This window comes from Leptodactylus fuscus, chromosome 3 (assembly GCF_031893055.1).
Source record: "Leptodactylus fuscus isolate aLepFus1 chromosome 3, aLepFus1.hap2, whole genome shotgun sequence".
Taxonomy (NCBI): Eukaryota; Metazoa; Chordata; class Amphibia; order Anura; family Leptodactylidae; genus Leptodactylus; species Leptodactylus fuscus.
Window position 1 is genome coordinate 191,640,932 of NC_134267.1, and position 20,043 is coordinate 191,660,974.

At 42.5% G+C, this 20,043-nt stretch overlaps 1 protein-coding gene across 2 annotated transcripts in view; it reads left to right on the forward strand.

The window, feature by feature from the left end:
* The window catches only part of FARP2 (FERM, ARH/RhoGEF and pleckstrin domain protein 2), an 83,348-nt gene that overhangs the window by 41,927 nt on the left and 21,378 nt on the right, over positions 1-20,043 (forward strand). For both annotated transcript variants that reach the window (XM_075268952.1, XM_075268953.1), the window contains exons 10-18: positions 205-368; positions 1,076-1,144; positions 4,226-4,283; positions 4,722-4,926; positions 13,403-13,539; positions 15,302-15,382; positions 16,160-16,302; positions 16,950-17,025; positions 17,356-17,593. In XM_075268952.1, the coding sequence (XP_075125053.1) occupies positions 205-368; positions 1,076-1,144; positions 4,226-4,283; positions 4,722-4,926; positions 13,403-13,539; positions 15,302-15,382; positions 16,160-16,302; positions 16,950-17,025; positions 17,356-17,593 (1,171 nt within the window). The remainder of the gene's footprint in view (positions 1-204; positions 369-1,075; positions 1,145-4,225; positions 4,284-4,721; positions 4,927-13,402; positions 13,540-15,301; positions 15,383-16,159; positions 16,303-16,949; positions 17,026-17,355; positions 17,594-20,043) is intronic.

The following is a 20,043-nucleotide window of genomic DNA, read 5'->3' on the forward strand; positions in this document are numbered from 1 at the left end:
TGATATAATGTTATATAATATAGGGTTCATTATAACTTACATTTCTGTGTGGGATTTGGCAATTTTATTATTTTTCACAACTACATCATTGCTTAAACTAAAACACTTCAATTTCTTAACCTTTTGCAAGTTGGTCAGAAGAGCTTTGTTATCCTTGGCATTGATTCCGTTTTCCTGTCCCTTTTATTTGTTATCTTTTGGCAGGGCCCTTACCAGGATGCCCTGGAATTTCTGCTTCCCAGTCGGGATATGTGTAAGAGATTCTGGAAGATCTGTGTCGAGTATCACAGCTTCTTCCGGTTGCAGGATCAACCAAAACCCAAATCCAAGCCAGTTCTTTTAAGCCGTGGCTCTTCTTTTCGGTACAGGTAATAAATGTCTCCTGTTTTGAGGACCTTCATTTGTATTTTTTTTGGGCTTTGATCTTGTACTAACCTAAGGAATTTGGTGGTGAGTATCATCGTCATCCTCATTCAGTAGCATCGGTAAGCTGTAGTCCCTTTGATAACCTGGACAATGTAGATAGAGGTCCATTGTGTTGGGCAGATTGTTTAAGTATGTTCAAATCATTGTTTGCCCATATATTTAGTAGATCCACTAAAAACGGGTACCAGATGGAAGGACACCCACTTACTTTTCTTTTTTTTTTTTTTTTTCCCCATCAGCCATAATAATAGGCTACGTTTTTGCCTTTTTTTTTTTTTTTTTTGTCTGATTTTAAAAACCAACAGCAATAGATATTATTAGTTTAATTTTTTTTTTTAACATTGAACCCTATGGAAACAAATTCCCTTCCATTGTGACTTAAAGTGGTTGTCACTATGGACACTTATGCCCTGTCCTGTGGATAGGGAATAAGTGTCTGAATGCTGGGTTCCCAATTGCTGGGTCCCCCAGTGATCAGGAGAATGGGACTGAAAGTCCTCGTAAAGCCTCCTTGTGATAGTGAACCATAGAGAAAACCGTAACTATAGCTAGCTTGCGGTCACATCCCGTTTTGTTTTTTTTTTTTTTTGGGGGGGGGTTGCTGGTCAGGATGTTAAAGCTAATTTATAATGCATTTATTTTTATACAGTGGCCGAACCCAAAAGCAACTTATAGAGTACGTAAGGGACACCAGCATCAAGAGACCACCATATGAAAGGTGAGTAGATACAAGTTAGCCTGTAAATATCACAAAAGCTACAAATCCCAAGAATAAAAGGAGGATGTAAATCCGATATGTAAAAGTAGATTTGCAGCAAAAAAAGGTGCTAATCATTTTTTTTTCTTCTATTTTTAAATAAAAAATATAATAAAATATGCAGATCATTATTAGCTTTTTTTTATTTTATTTATTTTTTATGACGATCTAGCATTCGGATAGGCAATCAATATGTGATCAGTCAGGGGCCGATACATTGTAGAGTCTTCTGCTCCCAGCTCTGCACACTGTATAGTACCAGTTTCGACAGCAGTCCTGAACTTCTGATCCATATGGGGGCCAGGTGTCACCATAACCAGTCAGATATTATTTGTCTAGCCTAACAGTTTGCCATAACTAAAAAAAAAAAAAAAAAAAAAAACAGAAAAAAAACCTTTAAAATTAGACTTCTAAGTCAAATGTATGAATGGGGCTCTGCTAGAGTTCACATTTTATGGTTGTATTGTGAGTTTTCACAATTCTGCACTTATCACAGTACAGTATATAGCATGACCACATGTAAATACACCCTTTAGAAAAAGTAATTTTGTGTACCAGCCAAGGTGTCTTCACTGCTAGGTGTAATATGACATATTCCACAAGATATATTCTAAATGCTTGATAGTTGTGGAGGGGCACTAATACAGAACTGGTAAGTACATATAGTGACACATTCTGCTATCACATGTCACTGCTATATAATACATGGGTAAGCTGCACACAGGATTATTGAGTTCCTTGCCTAACACTTTACATATACATGGTGGCAAGCTGGCATTAGCTGAATGACCTGGCTGCTAGAAGTATGGGTTAATAGAAATAACCTTGGGAAAGGATTCCGCTTATTTAAAGGGGTTTTCACACAATGGATACTTATCGCTAATCTATAAGATAGGTAAGGTATATGTCTGATCCCTGGGACCCCCACTAATCACTAGATTTCTCCTGACTACATGACCACACTAAGGGTGCATTCACACTACGTAACGCCAGCGTGTATCACAGCCGTACACGCCGGCGTTACAGCAGAGCTGCCGAACACTTCCCATTCATTTCTATGGGAGCCGGCATACGAGCGCTCCCCATAGAAATGAATGGGCTGCTTCTTTCACTGCGAGCAGTCCCATTGAAGTGAATGGGAAGTGCCGGCGTATACGGCAAGCTCTGCTCATGCCGAGCCGTACACGCCGGCACTTCCCATTCACTTCAATGGGACTGCTCGCAGTGAAAGAAGCAGCCCATTCATTTCTATGGGGAGCGCTCGTATGCCAGCTCCCATAGAAATGAATGGAGCTGCTTTATACGCCGCTTATTCTGAACGTGTTTTACGTTCAGAATAAGCTTCAGTATACGTAGTGTGAATGCGCCCTAAGAGGAACTGTGAGTGGAGCTGTGCTTCATTATTAAAAGTCCAGGGGACCAACAAAGACAGTCAGTGCTTGGTTGTTTCCATCATCTTCATAGACATTGAATGCGGCAGTGCTCAAGCATTAGTCCTTAAAGGGATCCTATCATTAAAATGTTTGGGGTTTTTTCTAACACGTAGGAATAGCCTTAAGAAAGGCTATTCTACTCCTACCTTTAGGCGTCGTCTTCGCGCCGCCGTTCAGTAGAAATCCCGGTTTTCTTCGGTATGCTAATGAGTTCTCTCGCAGCACTGGGGACGTCCCCAATGCTGCGAGAGAACTCTCCAGTGATGCCTCCATCTTCTTCAGGAACGGTCTTTCCCCGTGTCTTCTTCCAGCGCTGGGGTCAAACTTCTAGTCATGCTCAGTCGGCTCTGCCATTTTTTTTGTGAATTTCCAGGATCAATAGAAATTCAAGTTTATTGCATTAAATATAACCAGACTCCCTTTTATATTCTTAATATAGGAATAAATGTTTAAGAAAGTATAGGATATATATACCAGTCCCCTCAACAATCCCTCGTTGCTCTTGTTTCACATCTTCCTGATCTTCCCTCAGTGGTCTTTACCTTCAGCTACCGGGATGATGTCCTGACACTGGGAAATATAATGCTTACAGTAAATCGCTGACCTGCTACATAAGCTTTGCTATAACTACCAGTGTAGCAGGTCCAGCAACTAAGAAGGCCCATTTTCACCCAGACAAGTGTGTGCATTAATATTATTTCTTTATTTCTGAATTGGAACACCATGTGCATTTTTTTTTTTTTTCATCTATTTTTTTTTTTCCTCTTTTGTGTGCTGTTGATAGTTGAGCACTGCGTTATGGCTCACGAGCCTAAAGTTCCTTGCTCCGCTGTTCACACCCATATGCCCTAGGCTGCGTCAGGCTTGCTGCCTCTGCTACTGTGGATCAGCGGTACAGAAGCATAAAGATATTATTGTGCCACCAGAGCTGGGGTTAGAAAGCTCATGTAAAAGCACATATGCATTGGACTCGCCCTTACCATGCTCCCGGGAAGATTAATTTGGTAATAAACTGAGAGGTTTTTCTATAGGGCCCCATTGTTACTTGTTACATCCATGTACAGAGGCCACGTGTCCTGATATCAGACATCATTGCTGCTGTCTTTAGTACAGCTTGTATTGATCTTATGATTTTCTAATATGGACTAGTCTTCTGCTTGGGCAAGGAAATAAAAATCCTCCTTTTCACACTTGGTGTCTAATAGAAGTAAGAAAGGCATGTAATATGTCTCCTTTGTCATAAATCATTTTTCCCTTCCTCTTTTATAACCAACTGTATGTCGTGAAATGCAGTTTTCTTCTTCTACATGCCATACATATGCAGACACAATAGTGTTCAGATAAAAGCAGGGGTCTCAGAGCTGTGTTGTAGATATGGTACCATTCAGCGCTTTATAATACCAGAATGTGACACTACTTTAATATTGCAGTATATGAAGACCGTGTGCAGGGATATTGTGTCGGGTGTAACCTGTGTCTCTGACAAGCTGTGATCTCCTGTGTTAAGTCTCTTCCTCATTGCTTGTATATGTAGTACCTGCTTGTGTGTTAACCATTGGGCTTTGGTGTCAGTGGGTTTCTCCTGACTGCCTTGCTCTCTGTCCTGCAGGAGACACAGCAAACCCAGAGTGTCCCCTTGCACTGTGATCCCTGACTCTCCAAAGCAGGTGCGTGTAGGTATACAGCACTGGGTGCCTCTTGCTTTGCTGTTCTTCTTGCCTGTGACTTTCCTATGTGCTGTTTTGGTGTCTTCTTAGAACCCCTTAGTCTCTCTATGCTTGCTTTGTTGCTTACAGTAAAATCGTATATGCTGCACCTGTCTTGTTTCATACCTGTATGTTTTCTTATAAGACGCATTGAGATGTTTGACATGCTGAAAATGTGTCTCTTCCTACACTATGCTATTGCCGCCCATACTTGCTCAGCACCCATACTGCTTTATGTTAGTTGCAGTCTCTCTTGTGATTTACATTTATTATTTCTATGCTTTGTTTTCCAAGGACCGAAAATAAACCTGCAGTGTGATTTATCACTAGATTATGTGACTTTGCTGTGGTTTGTCCTTATATTGCAATGTTCTGATATTTCTGGTTCTCTCTTTTCAGATCATCCCTTTCACTGAGAGTCTGAAGGCTTCTACTTCACCTTCCTCTTTTATCCTGTCCCCTCAATCTATTTTTAACCCTCCCGCCTCACCCCTGCAAAAAAGCGCAATCAGAAATGAGAACACATCGACTTCTCAGTGGCAAGAGGATCCTGGCAGAGGAACTCCGGAGAATGCAGGATCTTCACTTCACTCGCCATTACAAGGTGTTTCCCCTAACCCCACCCCCTCCTTGCAAAATAAACAGGACCCAGGAGAGATCCTGGAAACTGGAAATGTTCAACAGGGTGAGGATATCAGGTTGTGGGTATCAGGGGTCTCTGACTCGCTTCTTTTGACTGATGAGTTTATAGATGATGATCCAGCAGACATCTCCTTTAGTGGTGGAGCAGAGATGTACACCTATGGTGGAAGGGTAGAGCCACCTGATGACGATGATCTCCCACCACAAGAGTATTTTCTGGATGATATGACAAATGGGAGGGATTTCAATGGCAACCCAAGGCCGACAGATGCTAGTGAGTTATTTGAAGTCAAAGCTCAGGCAAGTTACATGCAGAGTCTTCTGAACCCATCTGAAAATGGATCCCCACTCCATCACCGCTCTGAAAGCAGCTCCCTGCTTCACCATCGCTCCGAAAGCAGCTCTCTCACAAACCTCAATGGCATTCCTTCATTCTCTCGATCTGCTAACCACTCCACTGCCAGCTCTATGATAAACTTTCCTGCCTGCTCTGTGCGCTCTGAATCGAGCTCAGCTTTTCAATTTGGAGATATACTGGACCAGCTGGAACAACTTAGCTACCCCCCGACAACCACTGAGGACTCCAGCAGCTCCGATGATGACTCTTGGGATTCTGAAGAAGATACTCCAATTGATATGAACCTGTTCTTCAGCAATCCTCTGACACACTATACCAATTTTAACCAGCTCGGGCTGCAGGATAAGAAGGATGATCCCGATGTCTGAAAGTCGATTTGTTAGAAGACTATAACAAGCACTATATGAGGATAGAAGTCATAGCTGTACATTCTCTGAGAAGTGTTATGGTCAGTAATGTGTTAGGTTGTGTGGTTTCAGTCTTTATTTTCCAGACTATAGTCACACGACACTAAATTTCATTAAGGAATGGACTAGAACAGCGGTCAGTATTGTAAAACTGGACTTGTATACCTCATACGTGATCACTGTGGAGTCTGAACGTATTCTGTCCTAATAGGGAAGGTCGGAAGCGATGATGTTATACCATCTATAAAATGTTCTACAAATGATGAAATACTATAGATCAAGGCCTGAATCATCACAGCTTCACATTGTTCTTTCTTCTTCCTTGACACACACATTGGTTTTTGTCGATTTTCACATTGTTCACACATTAGTCTATAGGTTCACACATTAGCTAAGCATTGTAACGTATCACTTACTCGGCGTGATCTTTTCTTCACATGCTCCTTGTAAATAACACTTAATTTTCTAACAAACACTATTTAGCACTAACACTAACTGTTGTGTATGCAGCAGCAATAACTGGGATGTAAGCACTAGACTTTGTGGTGGTTTAAGAATCCATACCATGCACCAGCGTTTTGGAGTGAGTCTTTCACGGCGTGAGCCTAGATCTCGGTCTCTTAGATTTCCTGATATGACTATTGCATGTTGCTTCTGACATTACCGATTTGGCCACTAGCTTCTATGGTCATTCTTTGCCATCTCCCTTCCTTAGTGCCTGCACTTGGCTGCCTTACTATGAAGCCTTTCAGAATACTAACTCTTCTGACTGATAACCCAATGGGGCACATTCACATTGTTGATATGAAGACGTTTCTTATTGGCAGCGGTATAATGTGGAGCGCATAGAGAAGAACAGAAAGCGTGCTGACCCTGAAGATAACTGCATGCCGTGGATTACCCTTCAAAGAAGGGGTCTTAAAAAATAAATTAAATAAATCTTCGGAGGAGGTGGCTTAGATACGATGAAATGTTGATATGCTACCACGTGCTGGTTGTTCTGTAGCAGATCCTATTGAAAAAACGTATTGCTTTGATAATGCTAACTTCAGAAGATTGTGGAGACACCCTGAAAATATTTGTTAGGACTATCATGAGAGGAATGGCGCGCTAGTACAGACACCCACCAGGTGACTGCGGTGTGCGCTACAGAGGTTGTGATAACACTAATGATGTATTTAATAGTATAATTTTAATCTATATTTATGTGGTTTTAATCAGAGTTCTCTTATATCTCCTGTGGCCTTTTGTTCTGTCTGGTGCTCATCTACATGGTTATGTCAGAGGCTTTATGTAGCCATATGTGGCTTATCTACAGCAATATGCATATGATGTAAAACATGTTTGCTATCCAGTCTTGTATAACCACGCTATTATGTGATTTCGGAGACGCTCACAATCGGGTATGACTGTTGTTTGGGGGATTTGCCAGTCCTCTTATGTTTTTTCTAATAGTGCCTTGAGAATTAATATGGCTTTTTATTTGTCCAAGGGTCTGTACATTAATTGATAAAAGGTGCCAATATACCCGCAGGAAAGGGGTGTTTTACTACATGTGCAACTATTCTGGTTTTGATCAGTTTTTGTTAACCTGTTTAATACCAAATGTATCTGCAATAAAACTAGGAGTGCTGGAGCTCTCCTTTTTTTTACACTTTTATATGACTTGGTCTTTACATTATTATCAACTATCCATGAAATTGTGAACATGAAATCTTTAACACTGGTTAAAAAATCTGATAAATTTCTTACTATAGCTTTATAGTGGTCAGTTTGCACGTAATATGCGCTTTTTAGCAAACGTTACATAAATGAATAGTACAAGTGGTTATAAGAAACATTGTAATGTAACGCTGATAAACGAAGTTTCACTGTGAAAATTCCTGCCGTAGCCGTCTTAAGACTGGGTGCGGGTCACATGGCTCAGATTACACATGTCTGTGGACAAGGGAAAGGGATGGATGAGCCGGAAATAGAAGAAAGACTCATTTACGCTGGGTTCACATCTGCGTTCGGGTCTCCGTTCTGTGGTTTCCGTCTTCTGCATGTAAGAAGACAGAAACCACAGACCGTGAGTGGCGGTGAGCGTTTTATGCTCTCCGCCGCTAAACCATTTTTTTTTTTTTTTTTTAAATCCAGAAACAGAGTATTGTTTGTCCGACTCTGTGTCCGGATTAAAAAAAACCGGCCGGACAGCTTTCAAACCCATTCATATGAATGGGTGAGAAAGAGTCCTGCAGGTTTCTGTCTCCTGCCTCTGTTTTGTGCAGGAAACGGAAACCTGCAGAACGGAAATCGGGCGCAGATGTGAACGAGCCCTTAGGCTGCGTTCACACAGAGTTTTTTGGGTCAGGAAACGGACTCAGATTCCTCCTCCTAAAAATGCCTCTCTATACAGTCCTATAGTAAGGGCGTTTTTAGGAGGAGGAATTTGAGCCAGTTTCCTGAACAAATTTCTGACCAAAAAACTCAAATAAACAGCCTAAGGGTGCATGCACACTACGTAACGCCGGGCGTGTATGAGAGCCGTACACGCCGGCGTTACAGCAGGGCTGCCGAACACTTCCCATTCACTTCAATGGGAGCGCTCGTAAACGCCGCTGTTACGAGCGCTCCCATTGAAGTGAATGGGAAGTGTTCGGCAGTCTGCCGTAATGCCGGCGTGTACGGCTCTCATACACGCCCGGCGTTACGTAGTGTGCATGCACCCTAAGAGGGATGGTGGCGCAGAATAGGTTTTTTTTCTACCACAACCAAAGTGCTTTATTCACATCTGTACAGGTCAAATCTTTTCTGCATATGCCCTGAATGCCTTTGGCTGTTAATTATAATTACAATAATTTTTAAATCTGCTTTGTAAGTTGTCTGTCAAGTTGAAAATTTTGGCATACCTTTTTTTTTTTTTTTTTATATTTAATTGTTACAGAGTAGAGATGAGCGAACACTGTTCAGATCAACCGATCCGAACAGCACGCTCCCGTAGAAATGAATGGAAGCACCTGTGACGCTGATTTTGCCGGCGGCCGGCTGGCGTCACAGGTGCTTCCATTCATTTCTATGGGAGCGTGCTGTTCGGATTGGCTGATCCGAACAGTGTTCGCTCATCTCTATTACAGAGATGTTACTCTTAAGGATTTACACAACACTAGGCTTAGCGTGAGGGTACATCATTTCTGCAGCCCTACCAATTTGCTATACGTTTATGTTTAATCACATTTTTTTTGGGAAGATTTTTCATTGTTGAATTACAATGGAAGGGAATAATAGGCAAAATATAGTATACTTAATATATAATAGACAAACTAGGCTAACAAATTGTATGGAGATCTGCAAGCCAGCCAAGTAAGTCGTGAACATAAAAAATAACTGGGGCAGAAACCAATTTAATATCATTTATACCAGACACTAACACACAGACAGACTGAAGATGCACCAAATGTATACAAGACTTCGGGCAGATTTATTATAACTTATAACGTATTTTAGTAGATTCTGACTGGTAACCCCCAGTTGTCAAACGCAGCAGGATGCCTCAAAATTGTTAATTCCTATTTATTATCCTAAGTATTTTCACAGTGAAATTCCAAGAGATCTGAGAGGTCCTCTTTAAAGGGAGTCTTGTCAGTAGGAAAATCAGTTTCAGACTAATGTAATCTTGTAGGGCGGCTTCTACACTTTCCAAAGATGCTTTTCTTATTCTGCATTGCAGCTTTATTTTCAGGAAAATCAGCCTTTTATTTTAATCCACATTAACTGAAACGGGCTTTAGGTGGGTTTCATCTCCTGCACGGGCTTCACTCTCTGTTCTAGACAATCAGCCATATCTGCCTCCCTGCTTCTTCCCCCATTACTTGAGTGATGTTTCTTACTTGTTCATACTTTATCTGCAGTTAGGGGCTTTTATCATGAAAGGAGAGCAAAGCCCTGGCAGGAGAAGAAAAGCCCCTAAAGCACTTCACAACTAAATTGAATAACAATAAAATACTGATTTTCATGAAAATGATGCTGCAATGCAGGATAAGAAAGACCTCTTTGAAAGGTGTAGAAATCATCCTACAAGGTACTGTCATTAGTCTGATACCGATTTTCCTGCTGACAGACTCTTTTTAAAGTAATGGTTACTTTATTTGCTAATAAATCTTTGTTACTGTTACATGGCTTTATTAAGCAGATTTTCCAGGCTGTACTATTAATGACTTCTAAAGATAGGCTTCTAATATCAGATCTGTAGGGGTTTGACACCTGGCACCCCTATCGATTAGCTATTCTCAGTGTCTGGTACACAGAGAATAAAGCGGGAAGCAGACAGCTCAGTTCTCTTAGTGGAGGCTCTGCAGTTTAGCTACTGTTCAAAAGAATGGCAGCTGATCTGCAGTAACCTGTCCTGACCACTACACAGCGAGCAGCACTGTCTGCTTCCTGCTTCGTTCTCTGTGTATTGGCTTCTGAGAACAGCTAATCATTGGGGTATCAGGTGTAAGACCCTCAAATCTTATTCTGATGACCTATTCTATTAGATATTTGTGCCCGGATATCTCCTTTAATCTTGTGCAGTCTGCCAGATGCCCTATTTTAGTCCACTAGGTCTTGACTTCCCTGTGGCCAGTAGTTATAGTGCTCCCTTTTTCAGACAGGTTAGACTTCGTTCACATCTACATTACATTCTCCTTTTGAGACTTCGTCGCAGATTTGCTGAAAATTGGCAGAGAGAAAAGTCCTGCACAGGGGACTTTTCTCTTCGGTGGTTTTAGTATAAATGGGTTCCAGGGGTGTCCGTGAGTAACCTCTGTGTTAGCGAGCAGGCTCTCCTTCATTTGTATCCACCATGGGACAAGCGCGAGTGTGAACCTAGCTTTAGATAGCATTCAGCTATGACATGTTATGGGCAAATCACAATTTCTTACCAATATTTCTAATCCCGATAGTACGAGTGAGTGTACACAGGTCACAATTTTCACGTTTTCTTCATGGTCATCATGAGTTTTTGCATCTCGTCCAGGATTTTCTCTACATGAACTGTATCCGGTGGAGCTTGTGACCTGCATTACGGCGGTTCATGTGATCACAGCTACAGTCAGATCTGGAGACGTGACTTCTGTTATATAATCCTCACTATGATTTTGTTAATAAGACTTTCAGTTTTACAAAGGCCTCGTGACCACAAGCTGTTGGATCGGCGACATGTTTTTCTTTGTCACATTGCAACCAATGTCAAGATTCAGTTTGGGAATAGAAAAGGCACTTGAGCAGCATCGTCCAGTGGAGGGCGAACCTTTAAAGGTGGAGTTGGCATGTTCTCGACAGGATGTCATTTAGTCTTGGCTTTCGTCATCATTTTTACCATCTGTCATTTCCTTGTTGATTCCTTTTGATGATATATGGGTTCTGTCCGGCGCTTTCTGCTTTGTGCGTTCTCCGCCGTTTACTTTCTGAATGGATTTGGTATTTTTCTGCATGATCTTTCCTGTCTGCATTGTGCTAGTTCATGACTCCATTTCACTGTAGTATTCCTTCCTTGTTCCCTTTCACCCTGAGATCTGTTATTTCGGTTCATGAACCACACTTTTTGTAATACATATTCCACATGTTACACAAGAATGGTTAAAGGGAAGTTTTACCTTTTTTGAAGCATTTTCAGTTTTCAACATTTTAAAAGCTGTTGCAGTCTTCAATGTATCATGGCAGGTCCAACAGGTTATATCCCTGCCCATATTTCAGGGGCATTCAACCTGAACTCTTGAATTGAATCAATGGAAGATTTAGAATTTTTTTTTTTTTTGGAGCAGTTTTTAGTAAATAAAAATAAATCAAAATCTGCTTCAAATTCCGCCATGTGAACTTATCCGTATTATGTATTCCTTTTGCAGTAGTCACTGTTTTCAAGTCCCCACTGTAACGGAAAGAAATCATAAGTGGCCGTGTTGTCAGAATTTCTTTGTAGGGCAGTTTTGCTTGGTAAGGCCTGGTTCACATATGCATTCAGTATTCTGCTCGAGGAGTGTGCTTGGGGAGCCCCTAACAGAATACCGAACGCATTTACAAGCAGTGAGCCTATGAAAGCACATGAACCCCATAGACTATAATGAGGTCCGTGTGTTTTCCGCACGCTGTCTGCGTGAGTCATGCGGAAAGGAAAGTAGTTCCTGAAGTACTTTTCTCTCCACATGTTCCATGCATACACCGCGTGGAAAACAAACGGGCCCAATTATAGTCTATGGGGTTCATGTGCTTTCATAGGCTCACTGCTTGTAAATGCATTTGGTATCCCATTCAGGGAGTTTCCGAACAGAATACCGAATGCAGATGTGAATCGGGCCTTAGTGTTCAGAAACTTCACAAGTCCTTGTCCTGCCATGCTTTGTCAATATTCCTCCCACTGGTAGAAAGCTTTCTACTCCCATTCACATCAGTGGAGGTTTGGATGGAATCTGTGCACAGGACACTTGTTTTTTCCACTAGCTAAAAAAAAAAAAAAAATGAAGCCTGTGCTTTCCACTGAATGAATGGGAGACAGATCTTTCCGGAACATATTCTGCCTTGTGATCCTACCCCTAGTTGCCTGGGCTCATAGTACCTCTCTGAACCTATAGACTATATACTCTGCCAAAGGGCCTACTGGATCAGATGGGATTCTCTGAATCTTTTTGCATATAAAGTCCAGCACTCCAGCAGGTCTCTTAAATAATCTCAAGCAGCCATACTTTCATTCAGGATAAACAGCTCAGGCTGGGTTCACATCTGTATTGTCGTCTCCGCGCCTAATCGGTTATCTGTGATCCATCAAAAGATCACAAGGCAGATTAGGACAGATCCTATAAAGACTTCAGTGGGTTCTTACAACTATCCACAGGTGTGTGTTTGGAGCATTTCTGCCATGTATCTGCTGTTTTGGACAGAGACAAAAGTCAGACTTGCAGCACTTTTGCTCTGTCCAAAAAAAATGATACACAGGGGACAGCAATGTATCTATGTATCCAAGTCTGGAAGGCGGACAAAAACAGTAATAGTAATTCATTTTTGTCTGTTTTGCAATTCCTTTTTTTAACTCCTTCAATCTTCTCTTCGCATGCTCAGAATGAAGACGAGGTTGAGGGGTGGATCCATCAAAAACAAACACCTTTTTGATGGATATCCATTGGAAAAGACTGATTATACGCTGTGTAACTGTTTATCTGGGGGGGGGGGGGTAGATCGATTTGAAACTGGCGGAAACCAGGCACAGATGTGAACGTAGCCTCAGAGTGGTGACACGTTTCGCTGTTTAGTGAATGGGACTATACAAGGTTGCTTTAAGGGGCTGTCATTTTGACATTCCCTTTTCCTTAGAATAGGATAAACTGTAATCTGAGTTCTGCTACAAGTGTTCAATTTCTCTTCAGCACCCCCGCAGGGATAGTGAAGAATCACACAAATTAGTTTGCTTTCCATTTGATACAGACATACTGGGTCCTCCAAAACAAAAATACACACTTTACTGTTTTCTACTGAATTTTGGATTGTGCTATATTAAGACAGCGTTCCCACATGGGGTGTTTGCCAATGTCGAGAACCTCTTTAGCAAAAAAGTTTCTGCTTCCCTTTAACCATACCATCTTGTAGTAGAAGTACATGACATTGTATAACTTCTGCTAGAGGTCCCCATAAAACTTCATGTTGTCCTCTCTTTCTCACAGGTTGTCACTTGTCTCCAGTGACGCTCAGGCTGCCCTCCTCTACCTCCCAACCTGGCAGCTCTCCATTGATGAGCCCGGCGTTAAGTGACAGAGGTAGCGCCAGGATTGATGATGTGGACGAAACTTCTGACAGTAAGGTGAGGGAAGTTTAGAGGGATACCTTATTAGGATAGGCTACCGATATTAGATCCGACAAGCCCCGGTACCGCAGAAGCAGGCGGCCATGGTGTTCCCTTCAAGTCTATCACACTGAGCTGCAATACAATACACAACCATCAGCAAATGTAGGTAGGCCTGCAGTAGTCGAAATAAAAGCAGTGGGTTCTCATGTACTTCACAGCAGAGGGGAAATGGAGCATTTACATTACAGATCCCCTCGATGAACAGCAACATGGTGAAATGTATTATCTAGAAGGCTGATTCTTATGTATCCGCAAGTCAGGAGCGACTTCTTTAATTTATATGTGTGAACATCCCATAAATTACAGATAAAAACTGACAATGGACATGAGATGCCTGGACAAGTTACAAAACCAATTGCTGATTTTGTAAAGATTTAATATGTGTTGAACGAGTCAGAAAATGCTTGTGTTCTTGGAGTATTGGAGCCGGTCTATCGCCCTGCAGTGGTCATGTTGAGAGGAGCGTATATTGTTTGGTTGCGTTCTCCCGCTACTTTATTTCCAGTGGAGCATTGTAATGGAATTAGCAGGAAGTCAACTTGTTTGTGTGAACTAGCCCATGCCGTTTTGGAGAAATTGCAACTGTATTATGCTAGGATTCTTAAAGGAGTTGTCAAGGACCTGAAGAAAACTGATACTGATGCCCGTTCCTGTGGATAGGTCACCAGTATCTGATTGATCAGGGCCTATCAGGCCTCCGTGCTCTGCAAGCCATATACCAGGTATACAACTGGGAACAGATCTGCACCTACTCAAGTGATTGGGAGTGGGGCTGCAGTTCTTGGTGCGACTGCGACAATTCTGTAGCCCCACTCCCATTTACTTCAGTACGGAGTGTCGTGAGGCGGACATCCACGGCTGAATCAGCTGCAGAATCCGCCTGAAGAAAGGGCATGTCACTTCTTTTAGGCTGGTTTCAGAGGGGGGTTTTGGGCCGGAATCCACATCAGAATCCAGATTTAAAAAAATGCCTCCCATTGAAATCAATGGGAGCTGGTCATTTCTTTCTTCAGTCAGATTCCGTAGCTGATTCAGCTGCGGACATCTGCCTCACGACACTCCCTTCCAACTAGGCCTATTCATTTGGGCCTAATCCTGAGTGGAGTGCCGCAACACTGTATGCACTGCAGCGGCATCCAGTTGTGGCTAGCCATTTTTGGGACCGGACTCTGAGGCGGCCACTGCGTCAAAATCTGGTGCAAAAAACTCCAGTGTGAACCCGGCATTAGAGAAATGTGTTTTCTTACCAGAGCAGTCACGTCAATGGGCTGTATAATGTTGCTATTCACTTGCATGGAGATATGCTGCTATACCAGACACAGACTATAGACAAAAGTGGCGCTATTTTAAAAAAAGTTACACATAAGATCGGCCATCACTTGTCCAGCTGACAGCTATTTCACCTGACGCCGCCATACACATGCACACAAGGCTTGGCCGAGTATGTATAGTTTCTAGGATACTTGCTGCTGTGTTAAAAATTGGTCTATGTTATTGAGGCCTGCTTAACTAGGGCAATGCCAAGCAAAGACATGTGTCTGCACTTGATATAAGTGACTCCATGGAATGTACATAATGTTGTGCATACGTAGCTGACATTTTCCATGGTGTATGTATATTGCCTTTCCTTCATGGCATCATACATAGAATGCGTACATTATTGCTGGTGGTGTCAGAAGTGCAAACCTTAGAACTATCTTGTTTCCCTGAGCTGCAGATGGATGAAGCCTATTATATCACCAAGGAAATTCTCAGCACAGAGACTTCTCATCTGAAGGATATTGAGGTCATAACGGTGGTAAGTGTTTATTAGTAGGAATATTCTCATCTGTCTTGTCTCGTTTGTCTGTCTTGGGTAAGTTCTTGGTAACCTCATACTCTTCTCACATACTAGTTACTATCTTGCATGCTTGTATTATGTCAGAGTGGAGACTGAAGTAGTCTGACGTGGTTGTATGACCACCATTACAAACCTCACCACAAATATTTTTGGAACAATCTAGCTACACCTCATCCTACATTATGGTACATTATGGTATATGGTTCATTAGGACTTGTGTGGCATAAATGTATAGATTGAAGGCTTATCGCCATTTGGCTGTAGTCCGTATCCATTAGATATGAGATATATTGGCCAAACCCACTACTTTTTAGAGGGTTCATTTGACTATCTAATGTGCATGGGGTCCTCTGAGCTATACCCCCAAAGGCAGATGTGGGGTTAGATATAAATCAGGTAGTTGGAGCTGTTTGTCCTTCTTCCCCTTACACATATTCTGCTGAGCAGTGCATGTATACTGGACTGGCAATGGGCAGAGAGTTTCTGGCGGACTCACCCGCCATATGTCCTGGAGAACAGAAGGTTCGAGCAGCTGAAATCCAACTGCCCCCAATAATAGCCTACATTTTTGGTGGTCCTGCCTGATATTCTTAGGTTTATGGTGTATATTACTTAGCATGTAATTGCATCTATAAAGCCCAAATCCTATTTTAAAATTGATTTTTGCCAGAATTTTACCCACTAGAAACCCCTACTACAGATTCTTGTGTTTTGTATCACCTTATCATGTTATAGTGGCTGGAGAAAGCGCTTGGTAAAGGTGGAGATCTACAGGAAACCATTCAGCAACAGATGAAACCCCTGTTTTCTTGCATGGAGCCCATACGGCTTTTTCACCAGGAATTTTTGCAGCAACTTGAGGATGTCCTAAGCCTTTGGTAAGAGACTAAACATTGACTAAGAGCATTCTTCCATATGCTCTGGATATATGAATTAATATATAAAGTACATAAATCTGCAAATACTATAACAATCTGTAATGATATATTTCATTTTAGAAAATTGGAATTAAAAGTATAACTAAAATCGTAAAGCTCTGTGAAATATGAAGAATTCTGTAATAGAAATATACCTTCTATAGGAGACGAAGCAAGATAGTAAAACAAAAAAGGACATGGGCATTATAAAAAGGGACCCCCGCTTAGGACCCTCCTTTTTAGCCAGAACAGAGTAGCTTTATGCAGGACCCAAGCTACCTTGTCATATCCTGTCATGTCATGTAATACTTAAAGGGGTTGTCCAGATTTTTTTTTATGGCCTATCCTTAATCATCTGCTGAGGAAACCACAGCCGGCCCTTACACAAATCAGCTGTTTAGGGTTTTTTCCCCCAGTGGCCATGTTATACAGGTCACATAGACTGTAGATAACTCTGCGTCATCTATAGTGACCGGGCCATTAAAATTCCTGAACTCCTGTAATTTTCCCTGCACCTCCCTGGAGACTGATGAGACAATCCCTTTAATTTACGGTAATAATCCCTTGTGTCATTATGGTATCATGTCTTGTAATATTTGTGTTTTTAGGGAAGGGCGATTCGCGCGTACAAAAGACATGCAAATCCTTGGAGACTTCATGCTTCGTAACATGACTGCCTTAAGGGTAAGATTGTAGTAATTGTAGTCACATATTGTTCATCAGTATAATGCTGACATGGTGTTACACAGTATTCACATTTCACAAGCCAGATGACTGAAAAAAAAAATCCATGCAAACATTTAGCATAATGTGCAAATTCTTTCATGACTTTTTTTTCTTGAATTAAAAGGACATTCTAGCATAGGGTGGGTTCACACTACTGTTATTTGATGTCCATTGCTCTCATCCATCATAAGATGAGAGCAATGGAGGTTAAATACAGATGCAGACATTCACTGTTGTCTTTGTTTTGTACAGCCATTGATACTTTGCTCTGGCCCTTGCTTTCTCCAGGCTCTCCTCCCATCGCTGCATAAACTGGAGGAAGTCTTTTTGGAAATGCAGAGACGGTGTCCCGTGAAGCAGGAGCTCGATACTTTGCTGCAGGAATTTGAACAACAGCGAGTGTGTTACCTGCCTCTCAGCTGCCTTCTGCTGAAGCCTCTGCAGCGCCCCCTGCAGTATGAAAAGCTGTTGGAGAGATTATGCCGCCACTATCCGCCTTCACACCACGACTATAACAACTGCCAAAGTAAGAACTCCATGTCTGATTCATGTATGTTGTCATCTGTAAATAATTTTTCAGCTATATTTGCCTTTTTTCTCTCTGCACTACATGCCAGAACAATGCTTCCTCTTTCAAATTATCCATGAAAGACTCTAAAATTGGATTTGGGATATTAGATTTTGGTTAATTTCATTAAATTATGTGAATTAGACATTTCAAATATTCCACTATGTTCTAGCTAGCAGTAGTAAACTAGTCAACTGCTTCTTGTAAAATATAAAAAAATGCTATATGTAATTTAAAGTGATAAAGAGATATTTACTGCACTATTTGAGAGCAGAACAGAGAGGGGGAGGGGTGAAGAGCATTGTGAAATATAGGCTTATATGAGTTGCAGCAGGAGTTTGGAGTACAAATCAAAGTATATCCTGACAGGACTCCTAGGAGAGACTGTGAGAGTCCTGGTGACCCCGCCAACACACTGACAGCTGTCTTTGTATCAGTGTACATAGAAGGCTGTCATTCACTTTGTGAGTCCGCCATAAGCTGGACACTTAGGCCCCATTCAGACATGGGAAAATAAAGAGATATTTGAGACAGACATCCGCCTCAGATTCCTCTTCATTTTCCGCCCCAAGTCAGCGTCTGGTTCTTCTGTTGAACAGGGCCTTTCTGTCAATCATTGTGTGTGGCCAGGATAATTTGGACTCTCACTATCTCCCCTATATCATATCCTGCACTCAGGGCCTAAGACAATCACTTGACTGTAATGTGGTCTACAAGAATTATAAAAGCCCCCCGAAATACCAAAAGGTGTGAGCACCGAAGTGTAACTACTAGAGATGAGCGAACAGTGTTCTATCGAACACATGTTCGATCGGATATCAGGGTGTTCGCCATGTTCGAATCGAATCGAACACCGCGTGGTAAAGTGCGCCAAAATTCGATTCCCCTCCCACCTTCCCTGGCGCCTTTTTTGCACCAATAACAGCGCAGGGGAGGTGGGACAGGAACTACGACACCGGGGGCATTGAAAAAAATTGGAAAAAGTCATTGGCTGCCGAAATCAGGTGACCTCCATTTTAGACGAATAGTGGATTTCAAATCCGGGTCATATGAGAATGTGAACTTTGTGACTATGAGACAGGGATAGCTGTACAGGCAGGGATAGCTAGGGATAACCTTTATTTAGGGGGGAATGTTATTAAAAATAACTTTTTGGGGCTCTATCGGGTGTGTAATTGTGATTTTTGTGAGATAAACTTTTTCCCATAGGGATGCATTGGCCAGCGCTGATTGGCCGAATTCCGTACTCTGGCCAATCAGCGCTGGCCAATGCATTCTATTAGCTTGATGAAGCAGAGTGTGCACAAGGGTTCAAGCGCACCCTCGGCTCTGATGTAGCAGAGCCGAGGCTGCACAAGGGTTCAAGCGCACCCTCGGCTCTGATGTAGGAGAGCCGAGGGTGCACTTGAACCCTTGTGCACCCTCAGCTCTGCTACATCAGAGCCGAGGGTGCGCTTGAACCCTTGTGCACACTCTGCTTCATCAAGCTAATAGAATGCATTGGCCAGCGCTGATTGGCCAATGTATTCTATTAGCCTGATGAAGTAGAGCTGAATGTGTGTGCTAAGCACACACATTCAGCTCTACTTCATCGGGCTAATAGAATGCATTGGCCAGCGCTGATTGGCCAGAGTACGGAACTCGACCAATCAGCGCTGGCTCTGCTGGAGGAGGCGGAGTCTAAGATCGCTCCACACCAGTCTCCATTCAGGTCCGACCTTAGACTCCGCCTCCTCCGGCAGAGCCAGCGCTGATTGGCCGAAGGCTGGCCAATGCATTCCTATGCGAATGCAGAGACTTAGCAGTGCTGAGTCAGTTTTGCTCAACTACACATCTGATGCACACTCGGCACTGCTACATCAGATGTAGCAATCTGATGTAGCAGAGCCGAGGGTGCACTAGAACCCCTGTGCAAACTCAGTTCACGCTAATAGAATGCATTGGCCAGCGCTGATTGGCCAATGCATTCTATTAGCCCGATGAAGTAGAGCTGAATGTGTGTGCTAAGCACACACATTCAGCACTGCTTCATCACGCCAATACAATGCATTAGCCAGTGCTGATTGGCCAGAGTACGGAATTCGGCCAATCAGCGCTGGCTCTGCTGGAGGAGGCGGAGTCTAAGGTCGGACCTGAATGGAGACTGGTGTGGAGCGATCTTAGACTCCGCCTCCTCCAGCAGAGCCAGCGCTGATTGGCCGAATTCCGTACTCTGGCCAATCAGCACTGGCTAATGCATTGTATTGGCGTGATGAAGCAGTGCTGAATGTGTGTGCTTAGCACACACATTCAGCTCTACTTCATCGGGCTAATAGAATGCATTGGCCAGTGCTGATTGGCCGAATTCCGTACTCTGGCCAATCAGCACTGGCTAATGCATTGTATTGGCGTGATGAAGCAGTGCTGAA